This window comes from Hyla sarda, chromosome 4 (genome assembly GCF_029499605.1).
Source record: "Hyla sarda isolate aHylSar1 chromosome 4, aHylSar1.hap1, whole genome shotgun sequence".
Taxonomy (NCBI): Eukaryota; Metazoa; Chordata; class Amphibia; order Anura; family Hylidae; genus Hyla; species Hyla sarda.
In genome coordinates this window covers 9,422,621-9,446,440 of record NC_079192.1, presented here as the reverse complement: position 1 = coordinate 9,446,440, position 23,820 = coordinate 9,422,621, and the positions used below count along the sequence as shown (strand labels likewise).

General features: G+C 44.9%; 1 protein-coding gene across 2 annotated transcripts in view; it reads left to right on the top strand.

The window, feature by feature from the left end:
* The window catches only part of LOC130367539 (vitelline membrane outer layer protein 1 homolog), an 85,514-nt gene extending 62,902 nt beyond the window's left edge, over window positions 1-22,612 (top strand). Inside the window, exons 2-4 of one of the 2 annotated variants that reach the window (XM_056569976.1) lie at window positions 4,592-4,705; window positions 4,998-5,113; window positions 22,280-22,612. In XM_056569976.1, the coding sequence (XP_056425951.1) occupies window positions 4,658-4,705; window positions 4,998-5,113; window positions 22,280-22,574 (459 nt within the window). In that variant the 5' untranslated portion in view covers window positions 4,592-4,657 and the 3' untranslated portion in view covers window positions 22,575-22,612. Of the gene's footprint in view, window positions 1-4,531; window positions 4,706-4,997; window positions 5,114-22,279 lie in introns of those variants that run through there. The other variant, XM_056569975.1, reaches the window with a different exon arrangement.
* The last annotated feature ends 1,208 nt before the right edge of the window (window positions 22,613-23,820 follow it).

Below are 23,820 nucleotides of genomic sequence, written 5' to 3'. Positions count from 1 at the left end.
GGTTGCTACCGCCGCTGCAAGACCATCCCGCTTTGCGGCGGGCTCTGGTGAATACCAGTAGCAACTTAGAACCGGTCCACCGACACGGTCCACGCCAATCCCTCTCTGGCACAGAGGATCCACCTCCAGCCAGCCGAATCGTGACACACCTGCTTCGAGGCAGCTTACCTTTCAGAGAGGTAGTGGGTTACCCGCACCTGTCGGTGAAAGATAGAGACACGCTAATCCATTCAGTGGAGCGCTAGGGCAGCCCAGACATCTGAGGCCATAACACACCTGTTATTGCTCGATCTTGCAATTGATTGTGCAATGTAAGGGGTTATTAAAGCCTCTTGGGTACTGCTGAGGCCTACTCCTGACTGCTCCTGGTGCAATGTATTGGGTAATTAAACACTCTTGGGTAGTGTTATTTTTAAATTTACTGATAATTTTATCAGTAATAAAATTGAATGCTAACCGTTACACAACGGAACGCTTGTTGCGTGTGATTTTTTAATGAAAATAAAAAAATGTAAAAAGATACGGAGAGGGATTAACTCTGTTTAATCATTTTTGGCGAAAAAACTCCTTTGGTGTTCTGATCTTTTGGAGACAGATGCACTTACACACATATATAATAATTTTTATTTTTTATTTCAAACATTGTGTGGTTTATTATTTTTGAAAAAAAGGTCTTTGGGTGGTCCACCGTCCTGCATTATAGAGTCTTCTGAACTGTTGTATACACGCTTGTTTTTACACAAAGGTATACATTCTTTAAAAAATGTATTCAATTTTGTTGATTTTATGTCGGGGGTGGATTGTGAAGCCCAGGTGACGGCTGTGTAATGTGTACTCGTGCATCAGTCAACTCCAATCTGTGTCCTTTAGGCAATATATGGGTTACTGATGCAGCAGAGGTGGGGCCTGGGTCTAGGAATTTCAATTTACAAAAAAAAATAAAAAAATTTGTGGTTCATTATTTTTAAGAAGTGAGTCTTTGAGTGGTCCACCGTCCTGCATTATAGAGTCTTCTGAAATGTTGGATATGCGCTTGTTCTGACATAAAGGTATAATTCTTTTTATAAAAAATTATACAATTTTGTTGATTTTGGGGGGGATTGTGAAGCCCTGTGTGTACTGGTGCATCAGCCAACTCAAGGCTGTGTCCCTGAGCCAATATATGGGTTACTGATGCCGCTGTGGTGGGGCCTGGGTCTGGGAATTTGGAATTTTCTCATAGGTAGCACACGCTATACAAAATGTTTTTCAAAAATGTCTTATATTGTGTTGTATTTTGGGGGGATTGTGAAGCCCTGGTGTGTACTGGTGCATCAACCAACTCCAGGTTGTGTCCTTCAGGCAATATATGGGTTACTGATGCCGCGGGGGTTGGGCCTGGGTCTGGGAATTTCAAATTTGTGGATAGCGGGTGGCACCAGGGCTTTACAATCCTCCCCCCCCCCCAAAAAAAAAAAATAAAAAAAATTTTGGAAAATTAAAGTACCTAAGATTACTCATAGGTAGCACCCGATGGGTGTAAGTACACTGTGTGCTCGTGCATCAGCCAACTCCAGGCTGTGTCATTCAGGCAATATATAGGTCAGTGTTTCCCAACCAGTGTGCCTCCAGATGTTGCAAAACTACCACTCTCAGCATGCCTGGACAGCCTTAGGCTGTCCAGGCATGCTGGGTGTTGTAGTTAGTTTTGCAACAGCTGGAGGCACACTGGTTGGGAAACACTGATCTAGGTTCACACTGCGGTGAACCACGTTTTTCAGTATACGGTTCCTGTATACAGCTGGGGGGAGGGGGCGGGGCTTAATCGCAGCGCCCGCACTCAGCCGTATACGGGAACCGCATTCAATGCATGTCTATAGGTTGGCCAACCGCATACGGCCGAAAACTCAGCCGACCGGAGGCTGCGGTTCACTCCGGTCAGCCAGAGACGGCTCAGTGCGGGCGCCGCGATTAAGCACCGCCCCCCTCTCCCCAGCCGTATACGCGAACCATATATTGAAAACCTGGTTCATCCCAGTGTGAACCTAACAGTATTATTTCACTACCCCAGCACACTCCATATGCATTTTAGAACACAGCAAAGTGTTCTATACCCCTATAGAGGCTGTATGTAGGATAGAAATAGCCTTTTTTAATATCGATTCGCCGCGAACAAATTCGAATCGAAACAAACTTTTTTGGAAAATTCGGCGAATCGGCCGAATCGAATTTCTGAAAAGTTCGCTCATCTCTAGTCATGGCATAACACACAGGATAAAATCCAAACTTTAAATACTTTCTTAGGAACATCACATGTATCATGAGATCACACTTAATAAAGACATGGAAAACATGGAAATGGAACAATGGATGTGTATATGCACATGAATTCAGGCAGAAAAAAACCCACACAAAAAATGTATGCAATTATACAGCAGCCCTACACAAAGTAATAAAGAAAAAAAAAATAGTTTTTGAAAAAAATAAATAAATAAAATAAAAAAAGGAAAAAAGGGGCAGAATAAATTAGATGGACACGTCAATAGGTCAATATTAGGTCATGTCTCAAGTTCAATCCATTCAGATCTCTGGTGTTTAACACGAACATCCAATAGGATTCTCTATTGAATAGCTTATGTTTCAAATCGCCCCCTCGAACACTGTTTAGGCATCACGTATCAGATGCCAGAGGTGAACAATTTAATATATCAGCCTTGTCCCGACATTTTTGGGACCAACATAATGAGGATGGGGATGTATCCACATTGTGCGTTAATGGGGTACTCCGCTGCTTACACATCTTATCCCCTATCCAAAGGATAGGGGATAAGATGCCTGATCGCGGGAGTCCCGCAGCTGAGGACGCCCGTGATCATGCACGCGGCACCCCGTTTGTAATCAGTCCTCGGAGTGTGTTCGCTCCGGGTCTGATTACGGTCGACCACAGGGCGGGCGGCGTGTGACATCACGCCCCTGCCCCCGTGTGACGTCACGCTCCGCCCCTCAATGCAAGCCTACGGGAGAGGGCGTGATAGCTGTCACGCCCCCTCCCATAGACTTGCATTGAGGGGCGGAGCGTGAGGTCACACGGGGCGGAGCCTTGACGTCACACGCCGCCGGCCCTGCGGTCGACCGTAATCAGACCCGGAGCGAACACGCTCCGGGGACTGATCACAAACGGGGTGCCGCGTGCATGATCACGGGCGTCCTCAGCTGCGGGACTCCCGCGATCAGGAATCTTATCCCCTATCCTTTGGATAGGGGATAACATGTGTAAGCACCGGAGTACCCCTTTAATGCAATAGAACGGGTCCTAAACAGTGTTAGAGGGGGCGATTTGAAACGTAGGTTATTCAATAGAGAATCCTATTGGATGTTCGTGTTAAATAACAGAGATCTGAATGGAATGAACTTCAGACATGACCTAATATTGACCTATTGACATGTCCATCTAATTTATCCTGCCCCCTTTTTCCTTTTTTTTGTTTTTGTTTTATTTTTTTCAAAAAATATATATATATATATATATATATATATATATATATATATATATTTTTTTTTATTACTTTGTGTAGGGCTGCTGTATAATTGCATACAATTTTTGTGTGGGTTTTTTTCTGCCTTAATTCATGTGCACATACACATCCATTGTTCCATTTCCATGTTTTCCAAGTGTCTTTATTAAGTGTGATCTCATGATACATGTGATGTCCCTAAGAAAGTATTTAAAGTTTGGATTTTATCCTGTGTGTTCTGCCATGACTAAGGACCTGTAACGGTATGAAACGCGTCGGCTCCTGCCTGATGCACGTTTGTATCCGCTGATCCTACAATAAAGTACTTGTTGTTTTACCGCACTTGGCGCTGGACATTCCTTTGCTATACCATTGATACAGTGACCAAATAGTTCCAGATATGAACTCTACAGAGGCTCTGTAGTGATTACATACAGTTATATTAGATTTCTCCCTGTTCCATAGTGTTCCTGGGATTCCTAGAGTCCAAAGGTCTTATTCCTGCACTACGAGAACAACTCCATGGACAGTTGTTAGTTGGGTCCACAGGGGGACATTAGGTTAGCTTCACCGTCTGCCACAACACATGATGGTAAAAGGACTACAACTCCCAGCAAACTTGCACCACAACTGTCCCCATGGGCTACAAATGGGCTTTCTTGTCAGGTCTCTAGATATGCACTTGTTTTTTCTCCTCAATATTCGAGAACCCTGATCTGTTCTTATTTTCTGTTCCCAAAACTTCTCTCTTCTCCTCCGTCTCTAGTTTTGGATACGTTTCTAGTTTGTGATTTTGTGACCTTTACATTGAACATTAAGCCATGTAATCTACAAAAACATGTGTACTTACCCAGTATCCCCCCCCCCCCCCCCCCCGAGCCATGTTTTACTTAATAAGTTATTATTTAGCAAAACTAGTCAAAATCTACAGTAAGAGGTTGTTCAAAAAAAAAAAAAAAAAAATCCTCGTCTCATTCAGGCTATAAAACCAGACGGGGACGTGACAGCTCCACTCACTTGGAGATACTGCTGTGAAGTTGACCTGATCTCTCATCCAGAAGATGTTGTCCTCACTTTTATTATCATTGTTATTACAGGCAACATTGACCTATGGAGAAACAATTTGGGTTAATAATGGCGGCTATTGGGGCGACTGGGGAGAGATGGAGCACTGTCCTACTGGGACCTCTGCAATAGGATTCAGCTTAAAGGTACAACAACATGGTTTGGTGACACTTTGTCTCCGGTGATGGTCTATGTGTGGTCCCCCAGTTATGTACATGAAGTATTTTAAGTCCTTTGGTCACATGCTCTGATATTGTGTTAAATCTAAATCATTAACAAAACTAAAGCTGAGGGTGGACACCTCTGTGTGTTGTTTGGAGGAAAGATCAATGGACATTTATGATGGGATGGCAGCAGGGACAGGCAGTGGAATAACTACTATGTACTTGTTACAAAGCTTTATCGTCATCTCTACTCTAAGACTGTGTTTGTTTTCAGGTGGAGCGACCACTTGGATCTCATGGAGATGACACTGCCCTGAATTCAATCATGTTACATTGCGCCCCCTATGGAAGCACAGATGTTGAAGGGACAATTGAATCTACAATCTCAAGGTTAGTCCATAAAATTGTCTTATTAAGCAGATATTTGTCTTGGGTGATATAGACCGGGGAGTTAAAGGGATATTCCTTACGGCCTCTTTACCTTGTCTGTCCTGTGGGTAATAACACAGAGTATAGGCCGGTGGCATAAACACAGTTACATACATACACACAAACAATACATACACACAGTCACATATGTACACACAACATAATACATACACACAGTCACATATATACACACAACATAATACATACACACAGTCACATATATACACACAACATAATACATACACACAGTCACATATATACACACAACATAATACATACACACAGTAACATACATCCACACAACATAATACATACACACAATCACATATGTACACACAACATACTACATACACGCAGTCACATACATGCATACATACAAAACAATACATACACATAGTCAAATACATACATACAAAACAATACATACACACAGTCACATACATACAAACAAAACAACACATACAAACAGTCACATACATACAAAACAATACATACACACAGTCACATACATACACACAAACAATACATACACACAGTCAAATAAATACATACATGCATACAATACAATACATACACAGTCACATATACACACAAAACAAAACATACACACAGTCACATACATACACACAAAACAAGACATACACACAGTCAAATACATCAATACATACAAAACAATAGATACACATAGTCAAATACATACATACAAAACAATACATACACACAGTCACATACATACAAACAAAACAACACATACATACAGTCACATACATACAAAACAATACATACATACACACAACAATACATATAGTCACATACATAAACACAAACAATACATACACACAGTCACATACATACAAACAAAACAACACATACAAACAGTCACATACATACAAAACAATACATACACACAGTCACATACATACACGCAAACAATGCATACACACAGTCACATATATACACACAACATAATACATACACACAGTCACATACATACACACAAAACAATACATACACACAGTCACATACATACACACAGTCAAATAAATACATACATACATACATACAATACAATACATACACAGTCACATATACACACAAAACAAAACATACACAGTCACATACATACACACAAAACAAGACATACACGCAGTCACATACATAAGCACAAACAATACATACACATATACATGTATTTCTATCTTTGCAGATGACACCAAGCTTTGTAGCACGGTACAGTCTATAGAGGATGTGTATAGGTTACAAGATGACTTGGATAGACTAAGTGTCTGGGCATCCACTTGACAAATGAGGTTCAATGTGGATAAATGTAAAGTTATGCATCTGGGTACTAATAACCTGCATGTGTCGTATGTCTTAGGGGGGATTAAACTGGCAGAGTCACTGGTAGAGAAGGATCTGGGTGTACTTGTAGATCACAGATTTCCGAATAGCATGCAATGTCAGGCTGCTGCTTCCAAAGCCGGCAGGATATTGTCATGTATAAAAAGAGGCATGGACTCAAGGGACAGGGACATAATACTCCCCCTTTATAAAGCATTGGTACGGCCTCACCTGGAATATGCTGTTCAGTTTTGGTCGCCTGTACATAAAAGGGACACTGCAGAGCTGGAAAGGGTGCAGAGACGCGCGACTAAACTAATATGGGGTATGGAACATCTTAGCTATGAGGAGCGATTAAAGGAGTTACAATTGTTTAGTCTTGAGAAGAGACGTTTAAGGGGGGATATGATAAACGTATATAAGTATATTAATGGCCCATACAAAAAATATGGGGAAAAACTGTTCCAGGTTAAACCCCCCCAAAGGACGAGGGGGCACTCCCTCCGTCTGGAGAAGAAAAAGTTTAGTCTCAAGGGGCGACACGCCTTCTTTACCATGAGAACTGTGAACTTATGGAACAGTCTACCTCAGGAACTGGTCACAGCAGGAAAAATTAACAGCTTTAAAACAGGATTAGATACATTCCTGGAACAAAATAACATTAATGCTTTTGAAGAAGAAATATAAAATCCCATCCCTTCCCCAATATCGCGCCACACCCGTACCCCTTAATTCCCTGGTTGAACTTGATGGACATATGTCTTTTTTCGACCGTACTAACTATGTAACTATGTAACTATGTAACACAGTCAAATACATCAATACATACAAAACAATACATACACACAGTCAAATACATACATACAAAACAATACATACACACAGTCACATATATACAAACAAAACAACACATACATACAGTCACATACATACAAAACAATACATACATACACACAACAATACATATAGTCACATACATAAACACAAACAATTCATACACACAGTCACATACATACAAAACAATACATACGCACAGTCACATACATAAACACAAAACAATACATACACACAGTTACATACGTAAACACAAAACAAAACATACACACAGTCACATACATGCACACAAAACAATACATACACACAGTCACATATATACACACAACAATACATACACACAGTCAGATACATAAGCACAAACAATACATACACACAGTCAAATACATACATACATACAAAACAATACATACACAGTCACATATATACAGACAAAACAAAACATACACAGTCACATGAATACACACAAAACAATACATACACACAGTCAAATACATACACAAAACAATACATACAGTCACATACATAAACACAAACAATACATACACACAGTCACATACATACATACATACATACAAAACAATACATACACACAGTCACATACATACACACAAAACAATACATACACACAGTTACATACGTAAACACAAAACAAAACATACACACAGTCACATACATACACACAAAACAACATACACACAGTCACATACATACAAAACAATACATACACACAGTCACATACATGTACACAAAACAATACATACAGTCACATACATGCATACGTACATACACACAGTCACATAAATACACACAAAACAATACATACACACAGTTACATACATAAACATAAAACAAAACATACACACAGTCACATACATACACACAAAACAAAACATACACACAGTCACATATATACACACAAACAATACATACACACAGTCACATACATACACACTTCAATTCAATCCCTTACTAGTTCTTATCTGACTCTTCTGTGCTTACTGTGCTGAATGTTGAGGACTTTTTGATCAAATGATAGTAGCTCCTGCTCTCATAAAAGAAGAAGAGTGAGGGTGAAGGCTCAGATATATACAGGGCTGTCCTTGAGACCCCTTCCTGCCCCTCAGGAGTCAGACAGCTGCCCCCAGCCTGCGAGCTTTCCTGCCAAATGCAAAGAGATAGAATGAAATCACCAGCCCGGCCACCTCTTCTAGAGCAAAGATATGGTCTGTAACCTAGCCAATGAGCTGCCAACAAGAGAGGGTGACAAAAGCCTCTATCTTTGAAATGATGCATGAGAGGAAATGATAACTAGTTGCAAACGTGTATTTTAACATGAGCTACAAGATTAAATAGGACCTTTGAGATGATGAATACCCCTAAAGGCTCTCATACACATTAAAAAATTGTCCAGACCAATCAAATCCAGCTAGACTGACATAATATCTTATGATTATGGGAACCTCCCAACTTTCCCCTGACAAATTATGTCAAGGAAAGGAAGGATCAGAATGTTAAATTTCAATGTCTGAATCTTTTGTTCTACCACTGTCCTGCACATTTAGCTGAATGGAGTGTGCACGTGCTTGAGGAAGTCAGGAGGAGAAGCCGTGGCCAAACAAACTTTCAATGTATTTGCTCCCTGAGACACGGTCTCCAACCAGAGACATAGTATCAAGCTCATGGGCTCTGATACCAAATGTTTACCCTTTACCTTTAGTAGTTATAGTGCTGTTATCCTTGGGGTCATTAGAAATTCTTAAAGGGGTATTCCACCATAAGGTAATTTTAGTACTTACCTGCCAGCCAGTAATGGACATGCTTAGGAAGGACCTGTGCTTGTTTTGGGACTAAATGGTTGTATCCTAAGTCCACCAAATACATCTGCTGCTTTTATTTTGTAAAATGGCTATTCCCTGTTGAATTTCCCTCCCTCCAACTACAAGTCCCAAGATTCCTTGTTTGTAAGTGTGAGGTCACTTTTCGTCCTTCCCACCCGCCCATTGAATTCCCTGCTGACTTTTGGCGAATTATCTCCTTCCCACTCAGTAGTTTCTCCACCCATTGAAGTGGACAGGCTCCCTCAGAACCCCTGACTAGTGATGTAATGTCTCGGGCCATAATGCAGCCTGGGAAAAGCTGAGACAACTGTTATTTTCTATTCTGTTAAAAATAAATATTGGGTCAAAAATTACATAAGAATTATGAGACCAGCCATCAAACACAGGTACAGACACTATATTATGAACTACACTAACTTAACTTCCCCTATAGCATAGTCAAATAAATAAATTCTGGAATATCCCTTTCATAATTATTCATCCTTATGTAGCTCCAGGAGTTGTGGAAACCAGAGCAGCTACTGTTGCTATACTGTTTATACAGCTATTACATAGAACTATTTAGCTCATTGGTGCTTGTCAGTATTCTTTGCAACATCATAAAATAATATACAGACGGGAGTGTAGCTATAAGGGGTGCAAAAGTAGCAGTTTCACCTGTGCCCAGGTACCTAAAGGGGCCCCATAGAACATCTGCCCCATAAAAGACCAGTATTAGAATTGGCACATGGGGCTCTCTTGCAGATTTTGCAATGTGGCCCAGAAAAGAACATTATACACCAAATGATATAAGGAAAAGGCAAATACCTAATCTCTAGATATATAAAATGGAGGTGACTTGTATGAACACTTCACCCACTTCTAACTAACCATACAAATCTGGTAGTACATTTTTAGGTAGAGTTCAAGATATATAATCTCACATTAAATGATATACAGAATGGGCAAATACCTGATCTCTACTTACGTAAAATTGAACAATCACAAAACTGCACATATAGCCAGCTCAGATTGGGTGGGATGCAAAACAATAGAAGCGTCACATAAGCCGGCACTTCTTAGGATCTCATTCTTTAATGCAGATGAATAAAACAAATACAAATATTCACATAAGTGGTTTTATGTAAAGATTTGTATTTGTTTTATTCATCTGCAGTAAAAAATGAGATCCTAAGAAGTGCCGGCTTATGTGACCCTTCTATTATACATAAAGTAACTAACCAAACAAATCTGGTAAGGACTTTTAGGTAGAGTACAAGATATATATGTAATATCTATAAATATGTGTTTTGTATTTTCTACCCTCGGACCTGTTCAGATATGCAGTTTATGTCTGAACAGTGTCCTGTGTTAATTCTCCCTGAGATGGGAGGAGTTAACTTTCTTGGCTTCTGCACTAGGGGTGGATATAAGGCCTCTTCAGCTGTTCTTTCTTGCTGGTAATTAGACCTTTACTCTGACCAGATCTTGTTTCTTTATGAACCTTTTTTCTGTCTGAACACATGTCCTGAGATTTAACTATGGTTATCTGTTGTGTTTGATATATGGATTTTAGCTTGCCTTGTTTAAGTACTTTGTCGCATTTTAGTATTCTTGTATTGTTAATTCTGCTTTGTGCTGCCAAGTCTGTGTTTACACTGTGCATTTTGTCAGTCCTGTTTTGACTTTGGTTGATCTTGGATCTCCTGGGAAGAAATCATTGTTACGCCGAGCGCTCCGGGTCCCCGCTCCTCCCCGGAGCGCTCGCTTCACTCCCTCCGCTGCAGCGCTCCGGTCACGTCCTCTGACCCGGGGCGCTGCGATCCTGCTGCCAGCCGGGATGCGATTCGCGATGCGGGTAGCGCCCGCTCGCGATGCGCACCCCGGCTCCCCTACCTGACTCGCTCCCCGTCTGTTCTGTCCCGGCGCGCGCGGCCCCGCTCCCTAGGGCGCGCGCGCGCCGGGTCTCTGCGATTTAAAGGGCCACTGCGCCGCTGATTGGCGCAGTGGTTCCAATTAGGGTTTTCACCTGTGCACTTCCCTATATTACCTCACTTCCCTTGCACTCCCTTGCCGGATCTTGTTGCCTTAGTGCCAGTGAAAGCGTTCCTTGTGTGTTCCTTGCCTGTGTTTCCAGACCTTCTGCCGTTGCCCCTGACTACGATCCTTGCTGCCTGCCCCGACCTTCTGCTACGTCCGACCTTGCTTCTGCCTACTCCCTTGTACCGCGCCTATCTTCAGCAGCCAGAGAGGTGAGCCGTTGCTAGTGGATACGACCTGGTCACTACCGCCGCAGCAAGACCATCCCGCTTTGCGGCGGGCTCTGGTGAAAACCAGTAGTGGCTTAGAACCGGTCCACTAGCACGGTCCACGCCAATCCCTCTCTGGCACAGAGGGTCCACTACCTGCCAGCCGGCATCGTGACAGTAGATCCGGCCATGGATCCCGCTGAAGTTCCTCTGCCAGTTGTCGCTGACCTCACCACGGTGGTCGCCCAGCAGTCACAACAGATAGCGCAACAAGGCCAACAGCTGTCTCAACTGACCGTTATGCTACAACAGTTGCTACCACAGCTTCAGCAGTCATCTCCTCCGCCAGCTCCTGCACCTCCTCCGCAGCGAGTGGCCGCTCCTGGGATACGCTTATCCTTGCCGGATAAATTTGATGGGGACTCTAAGTTTTGCCGTGGCTTTCTTTCCCAATGTTCCCTGCATCTGGAGATGATGTCGGACCTGTTTCCCACTGAAAGGTCTAAGGTGGCTTTCGTAGTCAGTCTTCTGTCCGGAAAAGCCCTGTCATGGGCCACACCGCTCTGGGACCGCAATGACCCCGTCACTGCCTCTGTACACTCCTTCTTCTCGGAAATCCGAAGTGTCTTTGAGGAACCTGCCCGAGCCTCTTCTGCTGAGACTGCCCTGTTGAACCTGGTCCAGGGTAATTCTTCCGTTGGCGAGTATGCCGTACAATTCCGTACACTTGCTTCAGAATTGTCCTGGAATAATGAGGCCCTCTGCGCGACCTTCAAAAAAGGCCTATCCAGCAACATTAAAGATGTTCTGGCCGCACGAGAAATTCCTGCTAATCTACATGAACTTATTCACCTAGCCACTCGCATTGACATGCGTTTTTCTGAAAGGCGTCAGGAACTCCGCCAAGATATGGACTCTGTTCGCACGAGGCGTTTCGTCTCCTCGGCTCCTCTCTCCTCTGGTCCCCTGCAATCTGTTCCTGTGCCTCCCGCCGTGGAGGCTATGCAGGTCGACCGGTCTCGCCTGACACCTCAAGAGAGGACACGACGCCGTATGGAGAACCTCTGCCTGTACTGTGCTAGTACCGAACACTTCCTGAGGGATTGTCCTATCCGTCCTCCCCGCCTGGAAAGACGTACGCTGACTCCGCACAAAGGTGAGACAGTCCTTGATGTCTACTCTGCTTCTCCACGTCTTACTGTGCCTGTGCGGATGTCTGCCTCTGCCTTCTCCTTCTCTACAGTGGCCTTCTTGGACTCTGGATCTGCAGGAAATTTTATTTTGGCCTCTCTCGTCAACAGGTTCAACATCCCAGTGACCAGTCTCGCCAGACCCCTCTACATCAATTGTGTAAATAATGAAAGATTGGACTGTACCATACGTTTCCGCACGGAGCCCCTTCTTATGAGCATCGGATCTCATCATGAGAGGATTGAACTTTTGGTCCTCCCCAATTGCACCTCGGAGATTCTCCTTGGACTTCCCTGGCTTCAACTTCATTCCCCAACCCTGGATTGGTCCACTGGGGAGATCAAGAGTTGGGGGTCCTCTTGTTCCAAGAACTGTCTAAAACCGGTTCCCAGTAACCCTTGCCGTAACTCTGTGGTTCCTCCAGTAACCGGTCTCCCTAAGGCCTATATGGACTTCGCGGATGTTTTCTGCAAAAAACAAGCTGAGACTCTACCTCCTCACAGGCCTTATGATTGCCCTATCGACCTCCTCCCGGGTACTACTCCACCCCGGGGCAGAATTTATCCTCTCTCTGCCCCAGAGACTCTTGCCATGTCCGAATACGTCCAGGAGAATCTAAAAAAGGGCTTTATCCGTAAATCCTCCTCTCCTGCCGGAGCCGGATTTTTCTTTGTGTCCAAAAAAGATGGCTCCCTACGTCCTTGCATTGACTACCGCGGTCTTAATAAAATCACGGTTAAGAACCGCTACCCCTTACCCCTCATCTCTGAACTCTTTGATCGCCTCCAAGGTGCCCACATCTTCACTAAATTGGACTTAAGAGGCGCCTATAACCTCATCCGCATCAGAGAGGGGGACGAGTGGAAAACGGCATTTAACACCAGAGATGGACACTTTGAGTATCTGGTCATGCCCTTTGGACTGTGCAATGCCCCTGCCGTCTTCCAAGACTTTGTCAATGAAATTTTTCGTGATCTGTTATACTCCTGTGTTGTGGTATATCTGGACGATATCCTAATTTTTTCTGCCAATCTAGAAGAACACCGCCAGCATGTCCGTATGGTTCTTCAGAGACTTCGTGACAACCAACTCTATGCCAAAATTGAGAAATGTCTGTTTGAATGCCAATCTCTTCCTTTTCTAGGATATTTGGTCTCTGGCCAGGGACTACAGATGGATCCAGACAAACTCTCTGCCGTCTTAAATTGGCCACGCCCCTCCGGACTCCGTGCTATCCAACGCTTTTTGGGGTTCGCCAATTATTACAGGCAATTTATTCCACATTTTTCTACCATTGTGGCTCCTATCGTGGCTTTAACCAAGAAAAATGCTGATCCCAAGTCCTGGCCTCCTCAAGCAGAAGACTCCTTTAAACGACTCAAGTCTGCCTTTTCTTCGGCTCCCGTGCTCTCCAGACCTGACCCTTCCAAACCCTTCCTATTGGAGGTTGATGCCTCCTCAGTAGGAGCTGGAGCTGTTCTTCTACAAAAAAATCCTTCCGGGCATGCTGTCACTTGTGGTTTTTTCTCTAGGACCTTCTCTCCAGCGGAGAGGAACTACTCCATCGGGGATCGAGAGCTTCTAGCCATTAAATTAGCACTTGAGGAATGGAGGCATCTGCTGGAGGGATCAAGATTTCCTGTTATTATCTACACCGACCACAAGAACCTCTCCTACCTCCAGTCGGCCCAACGGCTGAATCCTCGCCAGGCCCGGTGGTCGCTGTTCTTTGCCCGATTTAATTTTGAGATTCACTTTCGTCCTGCCGATAAGAACATTAGGGCCGATGCTCTCTCTCGTTCCTCGGATGCCTCAGAAGTTGATCTCCCTCCGCAACACATCATTCCACCTGACTGCCTGATCTCCACTTCTCCTGCCTCCATCAGGCAGACTCCTCCAGGAAAGACCTTTGTTTCTCCACGCCAACGCCTCGGAATCCTCAAATGGGGTCACTCCTCCCATCTCGCAGGTCATGCGGGCATCAAGAAATCTGTGCAACTCATCTCCCGCTTCTATTGGTGGCCGACTCTGGAGACGGATGTTGGGGACTTTGTGCGAGCCTGCACTATCTGTGCCCGGGATAAGACTCCTCGCCAGAAGCCCGCTGGTTTTCTTCATCCTCTGCCTGTCCCCGAACAGCCTTGGTCTCTGATTGGTATGGATTTTATTACTGATTTACCCCCTTCCCGTGGCAACACCGTTATTTGGGTGGTCGTTGATCGATTCTCCAAAATGGCACATTTCATCCCTCTTCCTGGTCTTCCTTCTGCGCCTCAGTTGGCTAAACAATTTTTTGTACACATTTTTCGTCTTCACGGGTTGCCTACGCAGATTGTCTCGGATAGAGGGGTCCAATTCGTGTCTAAATTCTGGAGGGCTCTCTGTAAACAACTCAAGATTAAATTAAATTTTTCCTCTGCATATCATCCCCAGTCCAATGGACAAGTAGAAAGAATTAACCAGATCCTGGGTGATTATTTGCGACATTTTGTTTCCTCACGCCAGGATGACTGGGCAGATCTCCTTCCATGGGCCGAATTTTCGTATAACTTCAGGGTCTCTGAATCTTCCTCCAAATCCCCATTTTTCGTGGTGTACGGCCGTCACCCTCTTCCCCCCCTCCCTACCCCCTTGCCCTCTGGTCTGCCCGCTGTGGATGAAATTTCTCGTGACCTTTCCATTATATGGAGAGAGACCCAAAATTCTCTCTTACAGGCTTCTTCACGCATGAAGAGGTTCGCGGATAAGAAAAGAAGAGCTCCCCCCGTTTTTTCCCCTGGAGACAAGGTATGGCTCTCCGCTAAATATGTCCGCTTCCGTGTCCCTAGCTACAAGTTGGGACCACGCTATCTTGGTCCTTTCAAAATTTTGTGTCAAATTAATCCTGTCTCTTATAAACTTCTTCTTCCTCCTTCTCTTCGTATCCCTAATGCCTTTCACGTCTCTCTTCTCAAACCACTCATCCTCAACCGTTTTTCTCCCAAATCTGTTCCTCCCACTCCTGTTTCCGGCTCCTCGGACGTCTTCTCGGTCAAGGAAATTTTGGCTGCCAAAAAGGTCAGAGGGAAAAATTTTTTTTTAGTAGACTGGGAGGGTTGTGGTCCTGAAGAGAGATCCTGGGAACCTGAGGACAACATCCTTGACAAAAGTCTGCTCCTCAGGTTCTCAGGCTCCAAGAAGAGGGGGAGACCCAAGGGGGGGGGTACTGTTACGCCGAGCGCTCCGGGTCCCCGCTCCTCCCCGGAGCGCTCGCTTCACTCCCTCCGCTGCAGCGCTCCGGTCACGTCCTCTGACCCGGGGCGCTGCGATCCTGCTGCCAGCCGGGATGCGATTCGCGATGCGGGTAGCGCCCGCTCGCGATGCGCACCCCGGCTCCCCTACCTGACTCGCTCCCCGTCTGTTCTGTCCCGGCGCGCGCGGCCCCGCTCCCTAGGGCGCGCGCGCGCCGGGTCTCTGCGATTTAAAGGGCCACTGCGCCGCTGATTGGCGCAGTGGTTCCAATTAGGGTTTTCACCTGTGCACTTCCCTATATTACCTCACTTCCCTTGCACTCCCTTGCCGGATCTTGTTGCCTTAGTGCCAGTGAAAGCGTTCCTTGTGTGTTCCTTGCCTGTGTTTCCAGACCTTCTGCCGTTGCCCCTGACTACGATCCTTGCTGCCTGCCCCGACCTTCTGCTACGTCCGACCTTGCTTCTGCCTACTCCCTTGTACCGCGCCTATCTTCAGCAGCCAGAGAGGTGAGCCGTTGCTAGTGGATACGACCTGGTCACTACCGCCGCAGCAAGACCATCCCGCTTTGCGGCGGGCTCTGGTGAAAACCAGTAGTGGCTTAGAACCGGTCCACTAGCACGGTCCACGCCAATCCCTCTCTGGCACAGAGGGTCCACTACCTGCCAGCCGGCATCGTGACAATCATGTTCTGAGCCTTGTTCTAATCTGTCTATCTAGGAGTGAGTTAGTCCATTTGTAGTTAGTATTGTTGTCCTCCATGATTGGAGTGGGGTATTTAGTGTGTTTCTTGTTCTGTGTCCAATGTGAACAGTGTTCTTGATTTCCTGACATGTTAGTATGTTATATCCTGCCTTGTTTGTATTTTTATATCTGTTTATTGGTTATTGTATTCCCATTATGTTCCTGACTTGGACCCTGACTTTGTACAGTTCCGTTTCTATTGTTGACTTTGACGCCCATGCACTTTAGCACAAGGAAGGGACCAACTCCAATTTGTCCATCCATGGTTTAGGGAGGATGGGCAAGTAGGCAGGGAGAGTAGTCTTAAGGACAGCTTTAGGGCTCACTTCTCCTTGCCCAACGTTAATGACAATATAACAATATAAACTTTGGTACTAAATTTGAGTCTACGATTAAGCCCTGCACAGGGCGAAATGCGTAAGACCATCTATCTGTATGTGAACTGCTGTTTATTAATAAAGTCAAGCCTTTTAATCCACACATTGGGTGCCGGACGAAGTCCTTTTTCAGTAACTTTGGAGGTGATACTTAAAATTCCTTGAGGATATATTTTATTTAATATTAATTAGATGGCAAAAGATTTCAGACTATGCTACATGCGTTATAAGAATGCACTGATTTGCATAGATCACTCTACGGTCACATTCTGCAGAAGAAGAAGTGATCCATATGCTATAACTCTACAATCTAACTCGGAGATATTTTGGAAACTACACCCCTCAAGGAACATAACAAGGGGTACAGTGAGCCCTAACACCCCACAGGTGTTTGACGACTTTTCGTTAAAGTTGTATGCGTAAATGTATTTTTTTCCCCTAAAATGCTGCTTTTCCCCCAAATTTTACATTTTTACAAGGGTTAATAGGCGTAAATGACCCCCAAAATTTGTAACCCCATTTCATCCACAGCCCATGTGTGGATGTAAAGTGCTCTGCTGGTGCACTACAATGCTCAGAAGAGAAGGAGCGCCATTGAGCTTTCGGAGAGTGAATTTGCTTGGAATGGTAGTCAGGGGCCATGTGTGTTTACAAAGCCCCTCGTAGTGCCAGAACACTGCCCCCCCCCCACATGTGACCCCATTTTGGAAACTACACCCCTCACAGAATTTAATAAGGGGTGCAGTGAGTATTTACACCCCACTTGACAGATCTTTGGAATAGTGGGCTGTGCAAATGAAAAATTACATTTTTTATTTTCACGGACGACTGTTCCAAAATCTGTCAGTCACCTGTGGGGCGCAAATGCTCACTGTACCCCTTATTACATTACGTGAGGGGTGTAGTTTCCAAAATGGGGTCACATGTGGGGGGGGCGGTCCATTGTTCTGGCATTATGGGGGCTTTGTAAACACACATGGCCTTCAATTTCAGACACATTCTCTATCCAAAATCCTAATGGCGCTCCTTCTCTTCTGAGCATTGTAGTGCACCCGCTGAGCACTTTACATCCACATATGGGGTATTTTCTTACTCAAAAGAAATGGGGTAACACATTTTGGGGGGCTTTTTTTTTCCTATTTTCCCTTGTGAAAATTAAACATTTAGGGTAACACCAGCATTTTTGTGAAATTTTTTTTTTTTCATTTTCCCATCCAACTTTAATGAAAATTCTTCAAACACCTGTGTGGTGTTAAGGCTCACTGTACCCCTTGCGACGTTCCATGAGGGGATTAGTTTCCAAAATGGGGTCACATGTGGGCATTAATTTTTTTGCGTTTATGTCAGAACCGCTGTAAAATCAGCCACCCCTGTGCAAATCACCATTTAGGCCTCAAATGTACATAGTGCGCTCTCACTGCTGAGCCTTGTTGTGAGTCCGCTGATCATTTTACGCCCACATCTGGGCTATTTCCATACTCAGGATAAATTGTGTTACAAATTTTGGGCTCTTTTTTTGCTTTTACTGCTTTTGAAAATATAAAGTATGGGGCAACATCAGCATGTTAGCGTAAATTTTATTTTATTTTTTTTACACTAACAGGCTGGTGTAGACCCCAACTTTTCCTTTTCATAAGGGGTAAAAGGAGAGAAAAAAAAATGTGTAGTGCAATTTCTCCCGAGTATGGAAATACCCCATATGTGGCCCTAAACTGTTTCCTTGAAATTTGACAGGGCTCTGAAGTGAGAGAGCGCCATGTGCATTTGAGGACTAAATTGGGGATTGCATAGGGATGGACATAGGGGTATTCTACACCAGTGATTCCCAAACAGGGTGCCTCCAGCTATTGCTTAACTCTCAGCATGCCTGGACAGTCAGTGGCTGTCCGGAAATGCTGGGAGTTTTTATTTTGCACACTGCCGCACAATACGTTTTTCATTTTTATTGGGGGGACAGTGTAAGGGGGTGTATATGTTGTGTTTTACCCTTTATTATGTGTTAGTGTAGTGTAGTGTTTTTAGGGTACATTCACACTGGCGGGTTACGGTGAATTTCCCGCAAGGAGTTTGCGCTGTGGCAAAAAATTTGCCGCGGCCCAAACTTGAAGCAGGAAACTTACTGTAAACCTGCCTGTGTGAATGTACCCTGTACTCTGTACATTCCCATGGGGGGGGCAAACCTCCAGCTGTTTCAAAACTTCAACTCCCAGCATGTACTGACATACCGTGCCTGCTGGGAGTTGTACTTTTGCAACAGCTGGAGGCACACTGGTTGGAAACCTTCAGTTAGCTCCTGTTACCTAACTCAGTATTTTCCAACCAGTGTACCTCCAGCTGTTGCAAAACTACAACTCCCAGCATGTACTGATCGCCGAAGGGCATGCTGGGAGATATAGTTATGCAACAGCCTGGAGGTACACAACTACAACTCCCAGCATGCTGAGACAGCTGTTTGCTGTTTGGGCATGCTGGGATTTGCAGTTTTGCAACATCTGGAGGGCTACAGTTTAGAGACCACTGCACAGTGATCTCCAAACTGTGGCCCTCCAGATGTTGCAAAACTACAAATCCCAGCATGCACAGAGAGCAAACAGCTGTTTGGGCATGCTAGGAGTTGTAGTTTTGCAAGATCTAGAGGAATATAGTTTAGAGACCACTGTATAGTGGTCTCAAACTGTAGCCCTTCAATTGTTGCAAAACTACAACTCCCAGCATGCCCAAACAGCTGTCTGAGCATGCTGTGAGTTGTAGTTTTGCAACATCTGGAGGACTATAGTATAGAGACCACTATAGTGGTCTCAGACTGTGGCCCTCCAGATTTTGCTAGGCAACTCACCGGCTTCCGTAGGATCCAGGGAGCCGCATAGCCGTCCTCTTCTGCCGCCTGCTGCCACTGCCGATCGTGTCCCGCTGCCATCGCCGATGGGTAAGTGGACTTCGGCCTCGGTCCTCTGTCGTTTCCCCGTTCTGCCCTGCCTATTGTGGGTGGGCAGGATGGGGAAAGCGAAAGTTAACCCCCCCCCCCCCCCCCCCCCGATATCGATAACAGCAGTCAACCCGGTCCGGGCGGGGACCGAAATTCTCCATGACATATGCGTACGTCCTTGGTCCTTAAGTACCAGGGAGCTAGGACGTACGCGTACGTCCATGGTCCTTAACAGGTAAAAGGGGTACTCCACCCCAAGACATCTTATGGAATAAGATTTCCGATTGCGGGGGTCCGGATACTGGGACCCCCAATAAACTCCAGACCGGCACCTCCGTAATCAGCATGCAGAAGTGAACTCTGCTCTGTGCCGGATTATGAGCGACCATGGTCGTCACGCTCTCTCGCATAGACATTAATGGAGGGGAGTGACGACCTCGGCTGCCTGAAACCTAGCACAGCCAGCATTCTGAACATAAATGTTTCGAATGCCAGGGTGCCAGGCCAGAGATCAGGGGGGAGGGTATCCAGCGACCAGACCCCCACGATCATACATCTTATCCCCTACCCTTTAAATATGGGGAAGAAATGTCTTGAGAGCAGAGTACCCCTTTAAGTATAGTATACAATCATCCATTCTGAGTGGATCTAATTATCGTATTTATCGGCGTATAACACGCACTTTTTAGGCTAAAATTTTTAGCCTAAAGTCTGTGTGCGTGTTATACGCCGATACACCCCCAGGAAAGGCAGGGGGAGAGAGGCCGTCGCTGCCCGCTTCTCTCCCCCTGCCTTTCCTGGGGTCTAGAGTGCTGCTGTCGGCCCTTTTCACCCCCTGGTTATCGGCGCAGCCAGGGGGAGAGAAGGGGCAGCGGCACCCATTGCCGGTGCCGCTGCCCCGTTGCCTCCCCCCATCCCCGGTGGCATAATTACGTGAGTCGGGTCCGCGCTGCTCCAGGCCTCCGTCGTGCGTCCCCGGCGTCGTTGCTATGCGCTGAACGGCGCGGCGCATGACGTCAGAGCACCGCGCCGTGCATAGCAATGACGCTGGGGACGCACGACGGAGGCCTGGAGCAGCGCGGACCCGACTCAGGTAATTATGCCACCGGGGATGGGGGGAGGCAACGGGGCAGCGGCGCTGGCAATGGGTGCCGCTGCCCCTTCTCTCCCCCTGGCTGTCGGCGCCGCTTCTCTCTCCCTGGCTGCCGGCACCGATAGTCAGGGGGACAGAACGGGCAGCGGCGCCGATAACCAGGGGGTGAAAAGGGCCGACAGCAGTGCTCTAGACCCCAGGAAAGGCAGGGGGAGAGAAGCGGGCAGCGACGGCCTCTCTCCCCCTGCCTTTCCTGGGGGTATATCTGGGTATACACGCGCACACACGCACCCTCATTTTACCATGGATATTTGGGTAAAAAACTTTTTTTACCCAAATATCCTTGGTAAAATGAGGGTGCGTGTTATAGGCCGGTGCGTGGTATACCCCGATAAATACGGTAAATGTAACTGCAACACAATAACAAGTTGTTCATAAACATTCAAGTTTATTATGTTGGTCAATACTTTTAATTTTAATAATACCCATGGTCACACACTTTATTATTATTATGATTATTATTATTATACTTCTTAAAAAAAAGAAAAAAACTATTTTCTGTCTCTCATTTTTTTTTTTTTTTACTTTTTTAGTCCTTACTGGGCACTATTTATTCCAATTTTTAGATTGCACATACTGATCAATGCTATGTATAGGCATAGCACTGATCAGTATTATCAGCAATCTACTTCTCTGGTCTGCTCGAAGGCACACCAGAGAAAAAGACCGTAGGAGTCAGCCGGGAGCTGGTAAGTGGCCCTTTAGGGGCTATTTTTACTGATCGGACCACCACCTTTTTACTGCGGGTGGTCCAATCAGTCCTCTGTACTTCCCCTACATACTTCAGTTGCCGTGATCAGTGTTGATCACAGCATCTAAAGGTTTAATGGCATCTGTCAACACAATCACTGATGTCAGCCATTACCGGTGGGTCCCTGGTTGCTGACATCAGCTTCTGCCCTCACTTCATAGTGGGAAGGGACTCAGGACGTACATGTCCTAGTGCTCAAAGTCCTGGGCACCCAGGGCATACCTGTATGTCTTGTGTTCTCTAGGGGTTACATTTTAGAATAGCATGCAGATTGTGAATATAAAATATGTGTATATGTGTGATGGACTATTTTACATTCCCTGAAATTACATTATTTTATTTTTTTATTTCTAGTTGATCTTTGCATGAACCTGCTAAAAGATGGCCGCTAGAGTAAAAATGGAGACACATGTCTGTCTGCTTTGTTTTGCCCTTGACAATCATAATAGGAGACCTAGTTCAATATGTGCCCTTTCTTTGCCACATGTGGATGATAACTGTTTTTCTTCACAGATGGGGGGACTGGACTCATGTTCCATGGTGTCCCAGTGGACATTTCATAAGTTTTTCCTTAAGAGTTGAGAAACCGCAGGGTAGAGGAGATGACACAGCGGCCAACAACATCAGGATGAAATGTTCAGATGGTACCATTATAGAAGGAAAAGGAGGATACTGGGGAGAATATGGAGACTGGAGTGGAGAATGTGCAAAGGGGATCTGTGGCATCCGAACCAGAGTGGAGAAACCACAAGGCAATGGAGATGACACCGCGCTCAATGATGTCCAGTTTGAGTGTTGTTCATCTTAGTGAAGGGTTCATGTAAATCTGGATTCAAATTTAATAAATAAAATGAGAAATATCGCTGTCATTCTCTGTGCTTCCTTTGATAGGGAATAAAAGTATAAACAAAGATAAAGTACAAAAAAAGACAAACTATCTACAACAGAGATAGAAACAATACGATTCTGTGCACAGTGGGGCCTGTTTCTGCGAGGATCATGGTAGATTAAGACCGAAACTCTATGGAAAACTGGTAATTGGTTCCAAAGCTCCGAGATGTCAAACTGAAATAGATAACTGGGGGTAGAGAGATATGTGATGATAGATAGATAGAGAGATAGATAGATATGTGATGATAGATAGATAGATAGATATGAGATAGATAGATAGATATGAGATAGATAGATATGTGATGATAGATAGATAGATAGATGATAGATAGATAGATAGATAGATAGATAGATAGATATACAGCAACAGGAGAATACAGCAGCACACAGCTAGCACAAAGATATAGATAAAACATAAGTATATAGATAAAACATGAAAAGCTATACAGCTATGGTGCAATAAATGGAAATATAAAAGTATGCAGTTATGAAATAGTGAGGTACTTAGCTTGCAATTTGGCAGCCAAATAGCTTGGACCGTCCCACCACGGTAAGGTGACCTCATTGGGACGGACCCTACACTATGAATATGCCTCTGTGTGATCAGTTCAGCAGGCATTGCAGGATCCGAAACATCCAAGACACCTTATATACACCTGATAAAGGTGGGTGGGGTGCAAGAGCCAACATGGAGGTAGCCACTCCCCTGTAGATAGATATGAGATAGATATATATGAGATAGATAGATAGATAGATAGATATGAGATATATAGTAGATATGAGATATATAGATAAATAGATAGCAACAGAAGAATGCAGCAGCACACTGCCAGCACAAGCTAAGTGCCTCACTATTTCATAGTTTCATCCCAATGAGGCCACCTTATCGCGGTGGGACGGTCCAAGCTATTTGACCGCCGGCGGAGACAAATTTGCGAGCAGAGTGCCTCACTATTTCATAGTTTCACATTTGCATCTATTACACCATAGCTGTATAGCTCTCCATGTTTTATCTGCATGTTCATGTTTCACCTATATCCTTGTGCTGGCAGTGTGCTGCTGCATTCTTCTGTTGCTGTATATCTAGCCTAGTAGCGTGCACCTGTAGGCCAGGTCCATGTAATAGTTTGGTATCAACTAAAGTGCTGGCTGACTTATTCTTT